The sequence below is a fragment of the Pinus tabuliformis genome, chromosome 5_1, assembly GCF_031772625.1.
Source record: "Pinus tabuliformis cultivar Carrire ecotype Pingquan chromosome 5_1, CPIR1, whole genome shotgun sequence".
NCBI classification, from domain to species: Eukaryota; Viridiplantae; Streptophyta; class Pinopsida; order Pinales; family Pinaceae; genus Pinus; species Pinus tabuliformis.
In genome coordinates this window covers 563,794,916-563,817,769 of record NC_142305.1, presented here as the reverse complement: position 1 = coordinate 563,817,769, position 22,854 = coordinate 563,794,916, and the positions used below count along the sequence as shown (strand labels likewise).

The window sequence follows — 22,854 nt, the reverse complement described above, 5'->3', positions numbered from 1 at the left end:
ATCAATTTAAGTTAAATTTCCCCTTTAACCATACTTTCTTCCAACCGAAGAACGAGTCACATTGTAAGCATATGCATTAATCAAAGGATTAATTTGACCACAATATGTAAAGTTATATAGTATTTATACTATAACATGCTCTCAACATCCCTTACTTTGGTATAATACTTTTATAGCAATTATACCATTTATTATTTATTTTTATAGCATCATGGCCTTAGTTTAATCTCTGACCAGAATCATAGTCTATTTTTGTGTGCCACTCAAGTAATGATATCTTCCACCATTTTCATTACTTGTTATTAATTTCAACAAATCGAACAACCTTAATTTTAAGGTATTTTCTCCTTATTGCATGCTATAGCATTTTTGGTTATAAGATTTTCCTGTTAGTAAGATTAATAACCTTCAATTTCTTTGTCTAGCATGACTCCTAACATAGTCATGCATACTTGCCTATTTACTATTGGCATATAACAATCCCAATATATAACTTCAATATAGTTCAATCAATTCCAATCCCCTGCATGTAGGAAAAACCAAATTCCTACATGCTATGCATATTTTTAAACATTGATAGCATCATGTCATTGATTATGCAAATCATAATTATGCCCAACGTATAAGCAACAAAACATCCAATTTATCATGAGGTCAATCATACTCTTTCCTTCTATAGAACATACTCCCCTTTAATATGCATTGGGGTAACCAATATATTTATGATTTTTGAGCACTGAATCAATATGTAAGAAGCTATCAATACAATAATTCATGTGGAAGTGCTTACATGGAAGTTTCATATGACTCATTACTATGCAACTATACTATACCATTTGATAAATAAAATACTTTTTCAATTCTATGATACCGCACACACATGTGCTTTCATGGTAAATTCATATAACTTATTAACATGCATGGATATTAGGCATGTTCCTCTCCAACATTTTCATCTTAATGACTACTTAACCGACTATGGTAACAACATGTAAACTATCCATGACAAAGCATAGGTATATGTATATACAACAATTAAGCTAGTTACACCCATGGACTTCCTCCATTATATATCCTCCTTTGAGGTATTAGGTGAGATTTGTTTTTATTCACCGATGCTTATTTAAATCTCTTACCTAATATAGTTTACATGTTATGGTTTGTGTTGTTTTTTAACCAAAAACTTTCTAATTTCTCTTCATCACTCATAATATCAATTTTTCCCAAGTTTTCCTTTGGTAGCTATCATGCCTTCATGTATGTTACCTTTACTTCCGAAACTACAATGTACATGCTCAAATATGACTAATTTGGAGATTTACATGAAAATCATCCTACTAAGATAAACTAGAATTGACTTTTCTTATTTACGAAAATCATTATACATAATGATTTAATGTATAAATATTTTTCTAGCTATATATTAGAAGCATACTATGTTCCATAGTGAACATAGTAATGATCCAATTATGATTTAAAAGAGGTCCGACCCATCCATATACGTTCAAAATAGAAGTTTTTTCTGCTTACACATCATCATTCATGCAGATGCTATCATGAGTAGGATAGCTCTAATGAGTGTGATAACAATTACCCACTATGCCACTTCCACTAAATCTACTATTTGATGCAATAGCGACACATGCTCTTTATATTCTTAACATTGTTCATCAAAAACTTGTTTCATTACATAACCCCTTACTAGGGTTTGACATTTCTTCTTTTATATAATGATATTTTTAGTGAATTCCATTTATAGCACTTGTAGGGGTATTAATTTTCTTGAATTATAGTTGTGAATTCATCCATACTATCCACCTCTTAGAATAATTCATCTCATTCACAGCTTTAATTCTTTGCAAGGACAAGAATAGTTCAAGTGACTTCAATAAGATTATAATGGATTTGCATGTAGTCCTAACCATTATTATGAATATTAATAAAACACAAACATGCATATAAACACAACCATATCCTTAATAAAAATTTAACAAGTGCATTTCCTAATGAGGAATTGAACAGTGCCCTATGTTAATATTTCTTTTTAATTTCCATATTATCTGATCTGTAATGGATGAAAACACCATGTGCACACAGGACTTTGTATATTGAGCTGGTGTTTCTTATGATGGACAGAGCTTAGAAGAGATGTGGAGCTTGCATGAAATATACAAATACGTAAATATGTATACAAACGGAGAGAGAGCATGAAACTCCACATTCTTGTTGCAGGCACATACAAAAGCATTGACTTTGGACCACAATCAAATAGCGCTCAGAATACATATTTATTTAAATCAGTAGATCTGCACTTTGGCATTTATACCGGTGGAAATGCAAAACCTATCTTATATCCTAACTTTCAAGAATTACATACATAAGATTTTTTCCAATGTCGACACATTCTGCATCAAAAGTATAAATTTCTACAAGTCACAAACCACCAATCCTTGCTCAACACAATTGAAATTGAAATGAAGGCAACCACAATTGAAACGATCCGTTGCATGGATATTTATTGCTGCCCCAATTAATTTCCTTGTGAACATACCACGTAATTAATTGTTAAGTGAAATCTAAAACATATAGATTGACATGACATCTCATTGGACTAGAGGACAAATATTCATTTATCAATTTATTAAAAAAAGTCAAAATAAGCAACCCAGATTTAAAATGGTTCACAATGATGACATTATTCTCGAAAAGGATAGCATTATTCTGAAAATGTAGCTGCCAATTCCACTTTAGATTCATTTAATAAAGACACTGAATCCATCCATATTAGTTTCCAGAAAAATAGTCAATCCATCACTATCATGCCTTTTTTTGCATCCCAATTTTTGCAGTTACTTTATCTTTGAGGAAATGATGTACCTTTTATTATTCTGTCAAGTAGTGTATGAAAGTTTCATGCTTTCCTTTAAACTTGATTAGATTTTAACTCTGACTCTAATTCTGAGACTCAGTAATTAATTGATGATCTTTATTCAATGTCCATGAATGTACACCAACACAAACGATGTCTCCCAAGAAAAAAAGCTTAGAAAATATATATATATATATATATATATATATATATATATATATATATATATATATATATATATATATATATATATATATATATATATATATATATATATATATATATATATACACTGCCAACCATGAAATTGCAAACATCATTTAAATGAGAAATTTATAAACCACATTCAATTGATCAAAAAGGTTTTAGGTGCATTGGGATCTATCCTTTCCCCTGGGAAAATCCGTAAAAACTTTCATTAATATGAAGAGATTTACATATATATCAGTATATCAGGATCTGTGATCACTGTAGGATCTGTACAAAAGTTCAAAATTTACATCAATACATTCTATCAATTGTCTGTAAATGTGTTGTTTCAATTTCTGCAACTATTCTGATAGCATAATCCTTGTGAATTTTCTGTGTTTGCTGTGCAAAATCAGTGATCTGTGGATGCTGTTTCCTTATTTTATGCGAGGTGAGGACCCCCTGTTGGGTAGTCCTGATCTATATATGGCCGGTGGTAGTATTTCTGTTGCTGCTGGTCCAAAACTTCCGTAATCTCCCAGATGCCACGATCCATCACCGCTGCCTCCTTGGATAATTTGTCAGCATCCATATTATGCTCCCTGTAAATGTGTGTAACAGAGATATGTGAGAAAGCATCTTTTAATCGCTGCACTTCATCCATGATAGCTCTGAGTGTGTGCATGTGACAAATCGTGATATCATTGAACCAATTTATAACAGTCTACGAGTCCCCAAAGATGTTAATTCTAGTGTAATGATGACATAGTGCAAAATGCAAGAGGTGCCGCAGTGTGATGAGCTCTGCATAATTATTGGTTCCAATGCCCAAGCCAGCTTTGATGTGATAGGAATGAGTAAGGTTATGATGCAGAATGATGCCCCCCCCACAACTCTGAGCATTTGCCGCTCCATCAAAGTATGCCCAAGGGGTGGATTGATCAATATTGGGCGGAGGATTTGGATGGCGAATTTTTGGGGGAGGCGGCTCAGGTAACTCTCTGTAAGCAGAGATGATTCCAGCTTCGATGAGGGGCCAGTGGGGTGCTATATCCTCAAATGTCCATCTGTTCCGAACTTTCCACAAAGACCATAGAATGATAACAGGCAGGTTGATCAGTTTCGTGCCCTTATGCCTCGCTGTCCAATCTATCCATGAGCTGATCGGATCGGGCCCGCTCCAGTCTCCATTGAATGGGATGAAGGGTTTTATGTTTTGCCAGATCTGTTGCATCATCGGACAGTGAAGGAATAAATGAGATATGGTCTCCGAGTCAGATTTGCAGAGAATGCACCACGTCGGGCCCTGTATGGCGCGTCTCATAAGGAAATCACCTGTGGGAACCTTGCTCCGGAGTACACACCAAGTGAACAGCTTTGATCTGGGAGATGCAGCAAGCTTCCAAATCTGTCTCCACCATTTATCAAGGACCCCAGGCTTTTTCTGAATATTAAGCTGCGTATAACCCTCCCTTGGTGAGTACTTACCACTGTCAGCAAGAAACCAAATCAATTCATCCGGACCTTCTGTTATCCTGATATGAGATTCAGATAGGGCAGTGCAATATTCGCGCCAGGTCGAGTGCCATCTAGCAGGGAGGTGTAGTTGGTTGGCCGTCTTCCAGGCTTGGTGAAACATGTCTGAGCGATCCCTGTCCGCGACCTGTGCAATCACAAATATATGCTGTGCTGATAAGCAGTCTATTAGATCCCTAGGTAGATTGTGCCGACCCCCACTACCATTCCACGGGTCAAGGCCCACACGGGCACAGTCACCGCTGTTAATCCTCCAAACGATGTTATCCCTGATGAGGGGTAGGGCGTGAAGCACAGCCTTCCAAACAGATGATATGCCCACCTTGTTCCATGATGGCATTCTAAGCCAGTCCAGCTTGTTCCTGGGCCAAATGTATTTGTGGAAAACAATGGAGGTCCAGAGGCTGTGTGATGTCATCAGTGCCCATCCCATCTTTGCTGCCATGGCCTGTGCAAATGTGGGAAGATCCTTTATTCCCCATCCCCCCCACTTTTTTGGGAGAGCAATAGAGTTCCAGCTGGTCCATGCAAATGTGCGTTTATCCTGTTTTCCTCCCCATAGATATCTGTTACATATTCTCTGGATTTTTGATAATATGTTTCGAGGGATCCATGCCAGAGGCATCCAAAAAACCGGGGTGGCTTCCAGTACATATTTAATCAAAGTCAATCTGCCCGCTCTAGATAGATATCGAAAACTCCAGCAAGTGATCCGCTTCTCTATTTTTGCAACCAGCCATACCCAGTCTGCAATCTTCTGTGAGGTTGGTTTGAGCCAGTACCCCAGGTATTAAGCCCTCTATCCAAAGGATGGTTGGTGAATGGAAATACCTGGCATGCAGTGAATGATTCCTGTACTGATGTTCCAACCAGAGTGATGGAGGATTTTGCCTGGTTTACTTCCATTCCAGTAGCTTGTGCAAAGAGCTTTAGGATGCGGTTGAATGTAGTGATGTCCTGCATCCTTCCATCAAGCATGATCAGCACATCATCAACGAACAGTAGGTGTGTGATAAAACATTCGTCTATGATCTTCAATCCCCTGAGAGTACCTGCTCTTTTGGCTGAGATGATGAGGCGGCTCAGGGCTTCCATCACAACGAGGAAGAGCAAGGGAGATAGGGGGCATCCCTGCCTAAGGCCTCTCTCAGAGTGGAAGAAGTGGGAGGCCGCTCCATTGATAAGGATGCTGAACGAGGGGGATGTGATGCATGCCATTATCCAATTGATGAAGAGGATGGGGCAGCCTAAGTGGATGAGTATCATTTTGATATAGAGCCAGCTAACTCTATCAAAAGCCTTGGAGAGATCAATCTTGAGAAGGATGCACTTAAGCCTTTTTGTCCAAATGGAGTGTATAGCTTCCTGCGCAGATCCAATGGCTTCATGGATTTGTCTGTCTTCCAGGAAGGCAAACTGTTGGGGCCCGATGTGTTTGGATAAAATGGGCCTAATCCGATTGGCAATGATCTTGGAGATGATTTTATAAAGTACATTGCATAATGAAATAGGCCTGTAATCGTCAAATGATGAGGGGGAGTCTGATTTGGGAATGAGCGCTATAAAAGTGGTGTTTATTGCATCATAGATTTGTCCCGTCGATCTGCTTTCCTCCACCACCCTCAGGATGTCCTCTCCAAGAAGCTCAAAAAAGGCTAAGTAGAACTCTATGGTCCATCCATCCGGACCTGGACTTTTTTCTCTCTGAAACCATTTGATGGTGCTCTCCAACTCTGCCATAGTGACTGGTCCTGTGAGAGAATCAATGTCCTCCTCCATTACATATCTAGGGAAATGTGATGCCACATTGATGATTTCTGCCAAATTTGTGCCCGCCGGATTCTTGTACAGTTGCCTGAAATGCGAGGTGCCAAGCTGTGAGAGCTTGTTGAAAGAATCAGCCACTCCTCCGTCTGGCATAGGAAGATTCCAAATAGTATTTGCCAGGCTTCTTCCTTTTGCGAAATTGTGGAAGAAACGGGAATTTTCATCCCCATCTTTGAGCCATACAGCCCTACTCCTCAGCCTCAGGGACTCCTCTCTGAGTTTCAGGATTCTGTGCTTCTGATTTTCGAGCTCCAATAGCCGAGATTTGTTCCCCATGGATCCAAAAGCCCGGTTCTGATCATCTAGGAGGCCATGAATCTCTTCTTCTATATTAATGAGCTGAGCATCCTCTCTGATTTTCTTCTCTTTTGCCCATCCAATAGTCAAGTGTTTGAGCTCTGTTAGGTTTTTGACAAATCCTCTTGCCAATGATGCTTCTCTGTCAATAGGATGTGTCCTCCAGAAATTGGATACCAGGTTGATGAAACTCTGATCCTCGAGCCAGAGGTGATTGAATTTGAATGGAGATTTCGGCTTTGGAAGGGGGCCCATGATCTCCATAAGGATAGGAGAGTGATCAGATATGCCTCCCGATCCAACCCATTGTTTAAGACGATGGAGTTTTTGAATCAATGTCCCTTTGAGAATAAATCTGTCTAGTCTACGGGCAAGTGCAGCTTGTCCCACTCTCCTATTTCTCCAAGTTGGAAGGGGCTTCTGCATAGGGACGTCAACCAAATCATGTAGATCCAACAGTCTTCTCATGAAGTCTGTAATAGAGTCAATCTGCGCCATAGAGCCCCAGGATTCACTGTATCCCAAAGAGAAGTTTAGATCCCCCCCCATGATGATGTGGTCCAGGGACATCAATCTGAATCCCAGGAGATTTCTCCAGAAACTTTCCCTTTGATGGCATGGTCCATATATATTAACTATACGAAGATTCATTCCAAGCTCAATCGCAAAAATGTCCGCTCCCAAGAATCCAGGACCTCCCCAGGAAGAGTCCAGCCTGATGGAAAGTGGGTTGAAACCAATAGCCAAACCCCCAGATCGCCCACTGGCATCTGCTGCAATGAAATGCCATCGGGGAGATGAGAGACTGAGGGATCGAGAGACATCCTCAGCTGATCCTAGGGTTTCCTGGAGGAGGATGATGTCAGGATTTTCGACCTCAAAAAGTCGTTTGATGGCCAATTTCTTGGGGTGACTGGCCAGCCCCCTACAATTGAAAGAGAAGAACTTCATGGGGGCCCCTGCTGAGGGGGTTTTGTGGCTCTAAGGACCCCATCAATGGTGGATTGGCGGCCTGAGGCAACTTCGGCCCTAGCGCGAATAATGGCTTTGTTAAGTGCCGATCTTCGGCCTCTGGTGATAGTGAGACCCATCCCAGGGGAAATAATGCCCAAACCAATCGAGGGAGCTAAAGAATCCGGAAGTGATGTGCGGGGGCGAAGAGAATATGAGTGAGGCTGGTGTCTTTTGGGGGTGGATTCTTTTGGGGGAGATGGAGCACGAGTAAGTGTAGGGGGGGCAGTGGATTGTGTCGAGGAGGGTGATGAAATAATGCAATGTGCAGAGATGACAGGAGCTGAATTTATAAATTCAATAGACTTTTCCAATACAGAAAAGGAAGAGGAGTGGTGATTTCCCGATGACTGTGCAGCAGCAGCCCGAGCCCGAGTCAGGGGAGGAGTGGAGGCGTCCTTCATTGTCTGATCCACTGCGCTGAGGTCGTCCTTATGATCTGCAGTCTTCAGAATGACAGGGGATGATAACGGAGAGTTCCTTCTGGACATTATAGGCGAATTCTTTGAAGTGCTGGCAGGGCTGTTTAGCAGGGGACAGTCCCTGTATAAGTGGCCCACTTGGTGACACTTATTGCATCTGAAGGGCACTCCTTCGTAATCAAGAATCTGCATCCGCTTGAGCTTCCCTGCATTCAGTGTGATCTTTTCCTCCAGGCCCTCCCTTGTGTCAAGGTGTACCAGAATTCGGGCAACCGTTTGTCTTCCCGTGTCCAAATAAGATCGATCATGGTCGAGATATGAACCCAGAGCATCACCAATGCGGGTGAAAGCATCTTCTCTCCAGAACTGGAGCGGAAGCCCGGGCAGCCGAACCCATAGTGGCCCAGCAGCTATTTGCTCCCTTTCCGGGTCGAAAAGGGGATTCCATCGCTTCAATAGAACCGGGGCCGATTCAATATGCCAAAATTTCTCCAGTACGGTGTGCGTGTGTTCCTCTTGTGCGAATCTGAGGGCGAACCATCCTCGTGGGAGGACCCGAACCGCTGGCAGCTGCGAGAAAAGACCTCCCCATATTTCCTGTACCCATTTCCTGAGTCTGTCCGAGGTGAAGGAGCGCCCCCGCACATGTCCCACCAGCATCGTGCGGGCATTGTTCATAGTTTCCTCGAAATCTGCCGGGTTCCCAAATTCAATCGAGATATCCTTCTGAGTAGCCTTCACACACCTAATTTTCCGCTTCTTTGATCTGGGGGCTGATGGATGCTCCGAGAGAGGGTCCGTGTTCTTTGTCTGAGTCGTGGGCTTAGAGACTTGAGTGTTAACAGTAGGAGTGCTGAAGTATCCCGAAGTTCGAACCCCCGGAATTCGACAAGGATCTTGCCCTAGAGAGAGAGGCGGAGCCTCAATACCAATAGCTTCATTCGCGGATTCAGACGAAACCACCGGGGTCAATAGCTGTGCCCTAACTTCCTCAGAAACCGGCGGAGTGAAAACAGCCTTAGCATGGTTAGGGTTACTGAAAACCGTCTGTCCCTCGAACGGATCCTCGGTGAAGTCCACGAGGTCCGTTAATTGTTGATTCTCCATGGCGGTTAGTCTAAGTCCTGTCGCTCTCCGTGATCGGCCTGTCGCCCAGATGCGAGGCCAGCACCGAAACAAATGCGGGATCTGTGATAAACCGTTCCTTGACTGCGGTCTTCGAACGTGCGGTTAGACTCGCTGCTAAATCCTGACTCCGTCAGAGCTCCCCGCCATTTGTTCGTTCGCATTGGGATCTATCCTAATCCTAGTATAATAACATTTTAATTTAATGCCAATGAAATCCTTAACTGTCACTCGGTAGTGACACCGAATCCAATTCACGTCATAGTCTACTTGGTCCTCAACAAGACATATTCAAAAAAGTATTAAATTGAAGACCTGCTAATAGAAGGCTAAGATTGTAACGCCTTCTCTCTTTCCGAACATGAACATAATCTATCTAAATCCGGTCGACACAGATTATGTGAATCGATTCACAGTTTTACAAGAGGAATAATTTCAATAAGATCGCTTGCTCCATGCTTGTACATTACTCTTATGACCTCATCCTCATCCCTTGCAAGGATCATTGAGGATGCCAGCACATATTTTCACCCAACGCAATATACATATATTACCTTCCACACTTCTTATTTGTCACAACGATTCTTGGGACATGCATAGTTGTTACTTTTTGAAGGATAAGAACACCTTAACCATAAAGATAAACATTATCCTAGAAAATAAAGTAGTATGTTGATCGCTTGGATACATTCGAGCGCTAATAACTCTATGTCGCCCATGATGATAGTCGTTATCCAATTCTTCCAATTGATGGATAAGTATTTTCCCTTGTTCTGAAACTGTGGTGAAATGAAACAGCATTCTTTATCAGGGAAACAAAGCTCATGACTTTTCAGGGATCCTTCATGCAAAACTCACACCTTAGATATCCATCTATTTGTGGTGCAATGGAAACGACAACAGCTATGGTTTTTTGTGCAGAATCACAACGCAAAAGCTCAGTTGTTGCTGATTTCTTTCCATTCCTTGATTTTTCCCTTAATCTATGATTGCTAGAAATCTCACTGGATCCTCTACGGAATTCACCTCCACTAGAAAATTTGAAGACCTTTATCCCGTTCCTGACGTCCTCTGTGAGCTCAGAAAACTACATGCAAGAGGTACAACCAAGCTCTAATCGATCATCCTCAACACCTTGTTCGCTTTGACCTCCATGTCACTCACTTGCTGCTTGGAGCATCCTCTGGCCACGAGCTCTTAGCTCTTTCTAGCCTTCACCATGGGAACTAGAAATGTCACAGACGGGATGCTGATTGGGAGAGGGGTGGAAGCATGATGATAGTACAAGTTTCCTCAATCTTGACTTCTACGAAATTTTTTCCCAATTTTACCTTCCATGTGTCAAACAAATAATACAATAATTAAATTAGTGGTCAAGCATATAGCAAGAGAGTGGAAGAATTACAACATACACGGGGTTATTGGGTCACTATTATAATGGCCATGATTGATTTTATTCGCAGCATTTCCCTACCAGTAAAAACGCCCATCATAATAAAGGATGTAAACTAAATGGTTGGATCTACTAGATGAGAAGTATGTCTCCTCACCAGAAATTCAAAAGGAACCAATATATGGCCTTGAAGTGTCCCGCTACCAAAACAATAAGTTGCCTTAACCTTTGAAACCTTTGGATTCACCAAACTAGAAGGGTTGTAACTAGGGGAAGGATGGATTCCATTTGAGGCTTCATACTTATTGGCGTACAAAATCTCCAATGGCATCGATACCCATGATAACAACTCTTCACTGAACAAAACCTTTCCCCAGCTCTAATGCAAGTGGTTGATTCCACTGATGCCCACCTCAGAAGTAAAGCAGTACCCTATAGTACCCTATCTTCTCTCCTTTTCATCCTTTCACATGGTGATTTTAGCACACAACCTCCTTTCTATCAACGATACCAACAAACATCACTGTAAGGAGGACCCACCTCAACTGAAAATGTCTGCACTTTCCTATCAGTTTTTGTTTTATTTTATTATAGGTTTGAATTTGAGAGCCTAGTTTCATTTTTGCGTGATTGATAGCATAGCCCGCTTTCATGAAATGTTACATTTCTGTATTTTGGGTCATATTTAAAGGATCTAGAATCTGCTTTTGGACCAATTTTTTATTATTGAAAGCATACATATATAACGTGTTTCATTTACAGATTAATCTACGATTGCAGTGAATTATTGCAATACAATGAATGCAAATGAAGAATAGTATAGCGAAGTAATTGAGTATGGGATGTCACACATGAGGTTTGTTGTAAACAGTAGGCCTAGTCCTTGGTGACGGGTGTGTCCACCATGATATAAAAACATCTTGGAACCACTATAGATGTTATCGATCCCTGCGTAGCTAAATATGCATTGCGGCCATTCTATCATATATCGGTCCCTAATTTACATATGGGAGGATATTGGTTTTTTTCAGATTTCTATATTTTCTTTCATCTAAAGAATAATATCTCATTTTCCAACTCTAAGTCGAGTGTGTGAAAAAAATAACTTTTGGAGGAGTCGTAATTTGGGGTGCGAAACTCCAAAAGTCCTAAGTTCCTCAACGACCTAGTACGAGGAAGGGGGCCTTATTGGGCTGTTGACATTGGGAGATCAATAAGCCTTCAAAAACATACCACCTTTTTATGCATGGAAGAGAAACATTATTCAACAAACTGGTTCCTCTAATCCTTTTTATTGTTGACAGATTGTGGTCTAATGTATTTCAAATGAATCTCGGAGCCTTACTAGACTGGTTTCTTCACTTAAATGTTAACATCATTAAATCCTTATTGGATAATGACCGCTCTTCTATTGATGCATAGTACTCATCGGTCTTTATGTGATTTAATATCATCATAATATTTATATGGAGTGGATTTGAATGTCAATGCTTCCACACTCCCATCATGCATAAGTCACTATGCACAATTATCAATTTGAGATCCTTATTTTATAAGGACCATACAATACAATTAATTTTATATATTTTATCGACCCCTTAGTAACCAGGTTAGGATTTGAATTCATTCACTAAGAATCAATATTTATTCACAAAGAATCCTAATTTCCCTTTATAAATTTTTTAGGTTATTTTAGTTATTAAAACCCATTCACAAACATTTTGTGGAGGTGGATTGGTCCATAGGCCTCAGGGTTTGAAGCTTGGCTCTAATACAATTTGTAATGAACCTCCTTAGCCTACCCGAGAATTTAGCCTCCAAGACCCATAAATTTAAAATTTTGGATTCATTCACAGTTAAACCTTTACCCCTCCTTACATATCTTGTCTTCTAAATTTACCTCAGCCATATTAATTTTAGGCCCTAGTACAATTTTCTCATTAATTATTTTACTGGTTCTCTTATATGTAACCGTATATTTGTTAACATCTCAGATGCACATGATTGAATATTGAACTTATGATGGTAGGCATCCTTTCAACATGTCTGGGTAAATCTTCACCAACACTAGTGAACATATAAGACAGAGATAATACCTTATCTATACAACTGAGCTTCTTGGGTTAACCATTTCAACGATAGAAAATCGATGTAGGGATAAGAAATCAACCATCAACATGTCTATATTAACTGGTTTATTTTCATAACGAGTAATGATTAATATAGAATCCATAAGAAGCAAGAGAATCTCATCAGAGTAGAGGAAAACACCTTTAAGTCTACTATTACATAAACCTATGTAATTCTCATGACCTTCTCATGGTGAGGAAACATGGGAAATCATCTCCTAGAAAAACTAGAACAATAAAAGAACTGGTGGAAATATTCTTAGAAACAAACTGGAAACCATAATCGAGCGAGTAAGAGAGAGAGAGAGAGAGAGAGAGAGAGAGAGAGAGAGTAAGAGTCAACATACAACCATTTCATGCAAATAACACCAACTAAATATCACTTGGAGGGAGGAGCACCACCACCCAGCCATGAATCACCTTTGATTCCCCCCGAGTCGAAGATCTTGCCAAGGATGAACTGTCCTCAATTGATCGATGCAATGGGTATTTAATACCCTCTTTCATGATTTAGTTACGATTAGTGGCATCCCATTTTATTGATTTTTCCATTTTCCTAGTTCTTATCTCGAAAAGCTCGTCTTTTTCTCCGACAATACTTTTCCACATAAAAGCTTGCCTTTATCTCCTGCAAAGCTTTTATGTTCGATGGATCTTTATCTCCCATCCATCAGATGGATACCAAATCCATCCAAGCTTATCTAGAATCCCATCTAGAAGCTTATCATGAAATATTCATCTCTATCCCATTCCTTATGCAATTTGGAAAGCGTCTCCTCTCTCTTGGCGCTCCACCCTCCAAGTGATTTATTTTATTAATTTATTTAATAATACATTTGCATTTCATATTACATATCACCTAGCTTTCCTCAGATTAGGTGTAGAATAGTTTAACGCACAAAGGAGGGTATCAAACTTATCTTTCCTCAGCTTAGGCTTACAACATTTAACACACAAGGGAGGATACTACACCTAGCTTTAAATTAGCTTAGGTTTACAATACTGTAGTACAAAAGGGAGGGGTGTTACTCTACCACTACATTTGTGGAAAAATGTATGTAACAAAACAATATAGTTGCAAAACCAAAGTCCTTTTCAAAATCTTAGTATGATCACACTAGGGAAATATTTCATGGGGAGAAAACCAAATTTGTCACACTTCGGGATTATTGGAGCCTCTGCGTACTGTCATGTCTCCAAAGAATCAAGGAAGAAGCTTAAACTAAAAGTTGAGTTGGGAGTATCTGTGGAATACACAAAAACTCCTCACAACTATTGTGTGTACTTTCCATCGCTCAGAATGATAGTTATGTGAAGGGATGTAAAGTTTTATTAGGAGAAAGAGATGTGGTGCTCTCTTGAGAGGGAGCTTTAGATACAAATAGAAGAGGAGCTTTTAGCCGCAAAGGATGAGCCTTAGGAATTTGTGGAGCCACCACAAATTATGGATCAGAGAGTGGAGACACCCACTCAATCATAACCATCCATAGAAGGCCGAAAAAGAACCGAGGAATTTATAGACTTGTGCATGATGCGAGTGAGAATGGGGGAGCTCCTTAAAATTTGTGCATCCAAAGGATATCACCTAAGACGTACATTTGCTACATGGCTCTAATGACCGAGCTTGTAAAGACTTAGCCATCCTCTTTCTAGGAAGAATTAGAGAAATATGTTTGGATTTATGGAATGGTGGAGGAATATGAATCCATTATAAAGAATAGTGTTTGGGAAGTGGTCCCAAGATAAGAGGATAAATTAGTAGTGGGTTCAAGATGGATATTCAAAGTAAAGCATGCAAAAGACAAAATCATAGAGAAGAATAGGGCCATATTTGTGGCCAAAGGATTCTCTCAAGTTGAGGGAATTGACTATGAGGATGCTTTTTCTCCTATATCAAGGTACTCATCCATTAAATCAATAATTGCACTGGTTGCATAGGTGGGGTGTAAGATACACTATATGGATGTAAAAACAACATTTATCAATGGATTTATTGAGGAGGATGTGTATATCGAGCAACCAAAGGTTTTTAGATATTTGATCTGGAGTCTTATGTGTGAAAATTCAAGCGAGCATTGTACAATCTCAAACAAGCACCTTGTACTTCGTACACTATGATCGATAGTTGTTATGAAACCAGCTCACAAAAATATAGAAAAGAGAGATAAACGCCTTATCATTCAGCCTCTTCGAGGGGGAAACCTCTTTTAAATTATACAAATGAACAACTATTGGATGATACAAATGACTAAACCTCCCTTCTATATATAGGAGTTTAAGGGGTCACAATATAATAAAGCTGGCATAACAATAATAGCATAAGGTCACAAAAATAACAATAGTGGGTTTCTATGGGGCATACTAATAAAAATATGGGGACAATAGGGGAACAAAAATAACAATAAGGGATACAATGAAAATAGTAATGGGGGAATCACTAGTATTATAGGGGCCTATCATGCCACTCTCCTTTCGAAAAGCGTTGTCCTCAACGCTTGAGTAGTTTTGCAAGCTTCTGTATAAAATTCTCATCCTTCCATGTGGAATCTTCACCGAATAAGTCCTTCCACTTGATGAGATACTCCAAAATTAATCGATTTTGTAGCTATTTATTTCTTGTTTCTATGGCTGCTTCCATTTCCAATATGATTTTTCCTTCCTCATCAAGTTCTGGCAATATTGTTTGAACTAGGAGCTTGTCACTTATAACCTTCTTTAAGCATGAAACATGGAAAACTCGGTGCACTCAGGAAGCTACAGGGAGCTCCAATTTGTATGCCATAATACCAATCCTTTGAAACACCTTGTACGGACCATAATACTTTGGTGATAATTATTATCCTTCTTAGCTTGCTTGAGGGACATTTATTTATATGGTTGTAGCTGTAGGAATACATAGTCACCTACATCAAAACTTCTTTCGCTGCGATGTTGATCTGCATGTTGTTTCATTCTATTCTACGCCAATGTTAGGTTATCCTTTAAGAGTTGGGGAACTTATTATTGATGCTCGATGTGATGTTCCACTGCTTGAACCTTATAATTTTCTCTTAAATATGATGTGATGGATGGTGGATGATATCCATAAAGTGCCATAAATAGGATCATTTTTGCTACAGTATGGAAGGAAGTGTTATACCACCATTCAGCAAGAGGCCACCATTTGACCCATTGTGTTTGTTTATCATATACAAAGCAACGAAGATATCCTTCCAAACATTTGTTTACTATCTCAGTTTGCCCATTAGATTGAGGATGATAAGATGATCTATGAGATAACTGAGTACTGAGATAAGAAAATAACTCTGTCCAAAAATTTCTAGTGAAAGTGGGATCTCTGTCACTTACAATAATCTTTGGGTTTCCATGTAGCTTTTGAATTTTTTCCATAAATGCGTTAGAAATTGTACTATCTTTAAATGGATGTGATAATGCACAAAAGTGTGCATACTTGATAAGTCTGTCAACTACCACCATGATGACACTCTTTCCTTCAGACTTGCGTAAACCTGTGATCAAATCCATTGAAGCCTCCTGCCAACATTGGCCTGGAATGGATAAAGGTTGTAATAGACCTGGGGTCTTAATTGTTTTAACTTTATTTTGTTGGCAAACCAAACACTCTTCCACAAACTTTTGAATATCCGATTTAAGGCCATCCCAAAAAATTCCTTCTTAACCTTGTGGTAAGTTTTTAAAAATCCTTACTACCGTCCTAAGGGAGAAGTGTGCAATTCCATAACAATATTTTGTTTGAGTTGGGAATCCTCCCTTGCTTTTTTTATCCAATCTAGTTGGATAACATAAATGGGGCACAACAATGCTTCCACATCCTCATCCTTTCTTAAGAGTGCATCTGCCACAACATTTTGCTTCCCCTTTTTTAAATGATTTCAAAGTCATAACCCAACATCTTTGTAACCCATTTTTTTTGCTCTTCAGAGGATAATCTTTGTTCTAAAGAATATTTAATACTATCATGATCTGTTTTTACCTTGAAGTGTCTTCCCATTAGGTAGGGTTGCCATTTCTTAAGTGCATGTAGTATTGCAAACATTTCCTTCTCATAAATAGCTTCGTGTAAATAATTTCCCTTGATTGGACGACTTTCAAAAGAAATGGGTCTTTTATCTTGCATTAAAACAGCACCATTTCCATTTTCTTGAAGCATCACATTCCATAATAAATGTTTTTGTGAAGTCCAGCATAGCTAAGGCCAGTGCTTGGCACATTGCCTCTTTAAGATGTTCAAAGGCCTATGTTGCTTCTGGAGTCCATGAAAATGCATCATTCTTCAATAATGTTGTTAGAGGTGCTACTATTCTCCCATAATTCTTAACAAACTTGCGATAATACCTTGTCAACCAGAGAAATCCTCACAGATGCTTTATGGATGTGGGTATTTTCCATTCATAATGTCTTTAATTTTGCTAGGGTCTACCTTAACACCTTCATGAGATACAATATGACCCAGATATTCTACCTATTGTACTTCAAAGAAACATTCGGAGCTTTTTGCATATAATTGTTTCTCCTCCAATAGTTTGAGCACCCTACCAACATGTTCAACATGATCCCTCCAAGACTTTTTGTAGATTATTATATCATCAAAAAATACTAACACAAGTTTTCTAAGGAAGTGTTTGAAAATGGAATTCATCAAAGCTTGAAATGTAGAAGGTGCATTGGTAAGGCCAAAAGGCATGACCAAAAATTCATAATGACCCTCATGAGTTCTAAATGATGTTTTCGGAATGTCTTCAGTCTTCATTATGATTTGATGATATCCCAAATGAAGATCCAACTTGGTGAAGTAAATTGATCCATGCAATTCATCCAATAATTCATCAATGTCAGGAATGGGAAATTTATCTTTAATAGTGAGCTTGTTGAGCTCCCTATAATCCGGACACATGCACCATGATCCATCCTTCTTGTGCACCAATACTACTGGACCAGAGAAAGAACTTTGACTAGATTGAATTATACCAGCCTCTATCTTTTTTGCAACCATACGTTCAATTTCACTCTTTTGGGTATAGGGATATCTGTATGAACTGATGCTTGGAGGAACACTTCCTAGAATCAAATGAATAGCATGATCATGATCAAGAATAGGTGGGATACCTTTGGGAGTCTCAAATACCTTGGAATGATTGTCCAAGGCTCTTTGGAGATCTAGAGAAATAGATGATTTCGACGTGGGAACCTTTAGCAAACATAACTGTGCAATTACACCTCGTTGTTCCTTCTTTAGAAGCTTTGTCATACCATTAGAGTTGATTATCTTTCTCGGTTTCCCTGCAATACCCCTTAATTCTAATTCCTTTCCTTCCACGCAAAATTTCATGAAAAGTTCTTGAAAATTAAAAGCTATTATACCCACAGATTGTAGCCATTGGACTCCTAGTACAACATCAGCACCACCCATTGGAATGGAAAGAATTGGGCTATTCAATACATATTCTCCCATGGATAGCTTGATATTGTGGCACTTTCTAGAGAAATTTATGGTTCCTCCACTTGCAACCATCACTTGACACTCTGGTGCTGGATATAGGAAGCAATTCAATTCCTTTGCTATCTTACAATGATTAAAATTATGGGTACTTCCTAAATCAATCAACACTATTATCTTTTTCTTCTTGATATGTCCTTTTATCTTGATAGCTTGAGGCATGGTAATTCTAGCCAATGCATTACAAGATATGGTCCGATTCATTTCTTCTTTATCTAGGGTTTGTTCTTGGAGTATATCCTCTTCTTTTGACATTTCTTGTTCCTTTTCCTCCTCCTCTTCCCAATCTATGTAGAATAATTTCTTCTCATCACACTTATGACCTTTAGTGTATTTTCTATCACAACTGTAACAAATCCCTCTTGCTCTTTTTTCTTCCAATTGTTGTGGTGTCAACCTTGTAGGTTGTGGAAGGCTAGGAGCAACAACATTTCCATCTTTATAGTTGTGAGTGTTAGGCTTCCTCGTTGCCATAGTTTTGCTTTCCATTTTTCTTTCTTAAACCTGAATGCCTTTTCCAATGAATCAGGTTCCTAAAGACAAACCTCATGTTGGATATTATCCTTTAAAGTCCCTATGAACACATCAATCCTATTCTCCTCTGGAATATATTTTACCCTTATGTTCAATTTTTGGAATTCCTCAATGTGCTCCGTCATTGAACCCTTTTGTTTGAGATTTATCAATTAGCTAAAAAAGGTGTTGCTTTTTGTATCCTCATAATGTGCAATGATTTCTTCCATAAAAATTGCCGAAGTGACAATTTTTTATGAGAGAAAAGCCATCGATACCATACAAACTGATTTGGTTCCAAATATAAAGTTGCAATACGTACCTTTTGTGTGATTTTCACATTATGGAGATTGAAAAATTGCTTGATCTATAGTATCCATGTTCCAGAAACATGTTGGGTCTTCAATCCAACATTAGAGTCTATGAAATCATGATTAAAATTTCTTTTTTTCTCATCATGAGTTTCCTTTACTACTATTTCACCATTAGTGACCAGTTCTTGTAGTAACTTATTCAAATTTATCTTCAATTCCTCCACCTTATCGTCCATGCCATTCAACTTAGTGTCCATGCCATTCATCTTAGATTCCATGCCATCCATATTAACTTGCATGTCATTCATATTAGCTTCCATTCCATTCATCTTGGCTTCATTTACCTTTAGTGAGAGTGGAATTTGTTGTACTTGGTCTTGTAATTTTGATATATCATGTTGCATGTCTTCCTCTTCTTCACGAGTCATGCTAGAGATTTTAGGTTGCTTACTAGGTGTTTCCATTTTATTTCTTCAGGGTATTAATTAATGCTAATAATTCTTCACTGTTCCCTTTGAATTCCTTCAAACTAATTTTTCAAACCAATCTTACCCAAAATTTTAGAAAAACCACACGCCTTTTTTTTCACCTTGCAAGAGCTCGATATTGAATCTTTTGTATCTCTATAACTACATATCTTGAATATCTAAAATACTGTCTTGCAATAGTCCTTTTAGCTCTCTTTCTAACCCTGTAAGTCTGATCAAGATTGGATTATCCAAGGAAGATTTATGCCAAATCTCCTATGGTGACCCGATTATAGACTAGTTCAGTAGAGCGAACTTGTACGACATGCCATGTGTCATTGTTTCTACCTTAGTACCTGAAACAGATATGCAAGAAAATATAGTCTGTTTTGTTTTTGAAACTTCTTATGAAATTTCAATATGATGCTCAAAACAAAAGTTATGACAATTTTCTCCAGGTCACCTATTTGGAATGTAATTCAGGAGTCTGCAAAAACCCTAACTTCCTCATGTCATATCTCTACAAATATAGCGAGAAAAGATCTGAAATTGGGACATGAAGTTTAGAATGATTTTGGCTAAAATGGGTTTTGTTTGTAGCTTTTGAAACATCACAGAAAAAAAGTTATAGTGAAAATTCCATGTTGACTTGTTTGGAGCAGAGAAACCCTAGAATCCAAAGTTCTCATACCAAATGTTATGAAACCAGCTCACAAGAAGATAGAAAAGAGAGATAAACACCTTATAATTCAGCCTCTTCAAGGAGACATCCTCCTTTACATTACAAAAATGAACAGTTCTTGGATGATACAAATGACTAAACCTCCCTTCTATATATAGGAGTCTAAGGTGTCACAATATAATAAAGATGACATAACAGTAATAACATAAGGGCACAAAAATAAAAATAGTGGATTTCTATGGGGCATACTAATAAAAATATGGGGACAATAGGGACACAATAATAACAATAAGGGATACAATAACAATAGTAATCGTGGAATCACTAGTATTATAGGGGCCTAATAACAATTATCTCACCAATTTGGGATTCACTGAAAGTGAAGCGGATGCAAACATATATCATATCTTGGTAGATGTTAAATTGCATATTATTGTCTTATATGTTGATTATTTGATTTTAACTAGTTATGAGAAGATAATCAGATCTTGCAAGGAAGACCTTGCAAGGGAATTTGAAATGAAGGACATGGGTCTCACGCACTCCTTCCTCGGGTTGGAAGTATGGAAAGATGATGGTGAAAAATTTGCGTCTCAAGGAAAGTATGAAAATGAGATACTAAAAAGATTTCACGTGGAGAGCTATAAAGCCATGGAGACCCCTCTAGCAACCAACTAAAGGAAGGAGGATGCCACTTCAAGTGAAGAGGTGAATGCTACCATTTATTGGCAGCTAGAGCATTCAGTAATGTATATTGCGAACACATGACTAGATATGTGCTATGTATTCAATCAACTGAGCAAGCTATGTTTAGGTTGACCAAATTATTTTTGAAGGCAACTAAGCATGTTCTACAGTACCTCAAAGGCACTAATTAATATGGACTATGGTATAGACAGACAAAGGGGGTGAAGTTATGTGGCTTCACAAATGCATATTTGGCACGAATTCCATCTGATTGAAAGGGTACATTAGGTGGAATTTTTACTGTTGGTTCCATATAGGTTTCCTTATACAACAAGAAGAAAATATCTATGGTGCTCAACTCGACAAAAGAAGAATACACGACTGCAATTCAAGAAACATGTGAGGTGATCCGAATGAGAAAGATACTTGTGGGACTGTTTGGTCAGATGATGGATCCAATGGTGATCTATTGTGATTATGAAAGCTGCATTAAGCTCTTAGAGAATCTCTTGTTTCTTGATCGGTCCAAGAATATAGATTTTTGGAATCATGATTTATAGGGTTGTGTGCATAGGTGGATAATGTTGCTACAATACATTCTAATAGAGGAAGGAGATGTTGACATTTTGACAAAATATTTGTCAAAATGAAAGTTTGAGTTCCATTGGTGCAGGATAGGGTTGGTTGATAATCCCTTTCTTGTCAAGAGGGAGTGTTGAAAAGTACAGCAAGAAAGCCTTAATTTGACCTTTCCTTGGTCAAATTGAGAGAATTCGAATGTCCACATCATTAGACAACTTGGATGCAATTAACTGAGGTGACATGGCTCTTATCACTCAGTTAGCTCAGTAAATTCGAGTTAGAGTAGTTTGAGTTTAGTTAAGCATGTGTGATTGCTAATTTGTAGCAATGAAGGTCAGTTATTTCAAGTTGATTTCAGTTAAACTAGTTCTAACTTTTGGAGGAACTAGTGGAAGGTCATTTGTCCAGTCGAATAACAGTATAACTCAGTGATCATCCAATTAATTATTTAATCAAACCAAAATACCCAGTGCATGTAGAGAATTTGACTTCCCTAGCTGTGGTGGATATTTCAAGGCCATGTAACATTAATTGTAGACTAGTCTTGAGTGTACAAGTGTTGCCTGCAGTTAGATGATCAACCTTGGGAATTGCACAATAATTTTGGAGGAAATTCCTAAATAATAGGAGCCTAATTTCGTCAATAATTTTGCAAGGAAATAGTGGCTCAAGTAGATGCATAAATTGACTACGTTTGGGCCAGACCTTCTTAGTGAGCAGAGAGATAGCTTATTCACTTACATGTTGTGCTTAGTCCGAGCAAGCAATTGTAATACATCTCTATTCATGAAATTAATGTAAGAAAGCATAAGTGGTTTTTAGCAGTTTCTTTCTCATGGAAAAATATTGTATGCATGTGTATTATTTATCTTTGCATGTTTGCGATTGATGTTCTAAATTTTGAATCGAATTCCACATAGCAGTAGAGTAGGATTGTGTCTTGTGATTTAGATTAAAAATTCATGAGAAACTACAATTCTAGACCATAATGTATACACTTTGTTGTTTACGTTGCTGAAATGTAAATAGCTACGATTGTGGCTACTAGAAAGGAATTTTCATTACGTGACATATTTGTAATTGTTGTGTTTGCAAAAAATTAGGACTTTGCACAAAAAAGGAAAATGTGTTATACATCGTTAAAACTATTTAGACAAATAGTTTTCTCACAACCATCACAATCATATTTATCCTTTGGAATAATTTTGAAATATTTAATAGAAACACTAGCATTTGAAATAAGATTTGACTCATGTTGTTCAACTAATGATATTGGCACAAGAAATGTTATAT

At 38.4% G+C, this 22,854-nt stretch overlaps 1 protein-coding gene and 1 pseudogene across 1 annotated transcript; both read right to left on the bottom strand.

Annotated features, from left to right (window-relative positions):
* Nucleotides 1–3,782: 3,782 nt before the first annotated feature.
* LOC149166072 (uncharacterized) lies at nt 3,783–7,216 on the bottom strand. Its single transcript, XM_089430033.1, has 3 exons — nt 6,089–7,216; nt 5,426–5,551; nt 3,783–5,138 (listed from the first exon to the last, which is right to left on the bottom strand). The coding sequence occupies exons 1-3, from the start codon at nt 7,214–7,216 to the stop codon at nt 3,783–3,785; spliced, it is 2,610 nt and encodes an 869-aa protein (XP_089286159.1).
* A 3,568-nt stretch (nt 7,217–10,784) lies between these two features.
* LOC149166071 (UPF0548 protein At2g17695-like) overlaps nt 10,785–22,854 on the bottom strand; it is a 53,535-nt pseudogene continuing 41,465 nt past the window's right edge.

What these genes read in the sequence shown, in the direction of transcription:
- LOC149166072 (XM_089430033.1), bottom strand. Translation starts at nt 7,216, where the DNA reads ATGGCGCAGATTGACTCTATTACAGACTTCATGAGAAGACTGTTGGAT. An exon ending in GGCCTATTTCATTATGCAAT is followed by an intron (nt 5,552 to 6,088) that starts GTACTTTATAAA and finishes GGAAGGATGCAG; the next exon opens with GACATCACTACATTCAACCG. An exon ending in AATCATTCACTGCATGCCAG is followed by an intron (nt 5,139 to 5,425) that starts GTATTTCCATTC and finishes GGAGGAAAACAG; the next exon opens with GATAAACGCACATTTGCATG.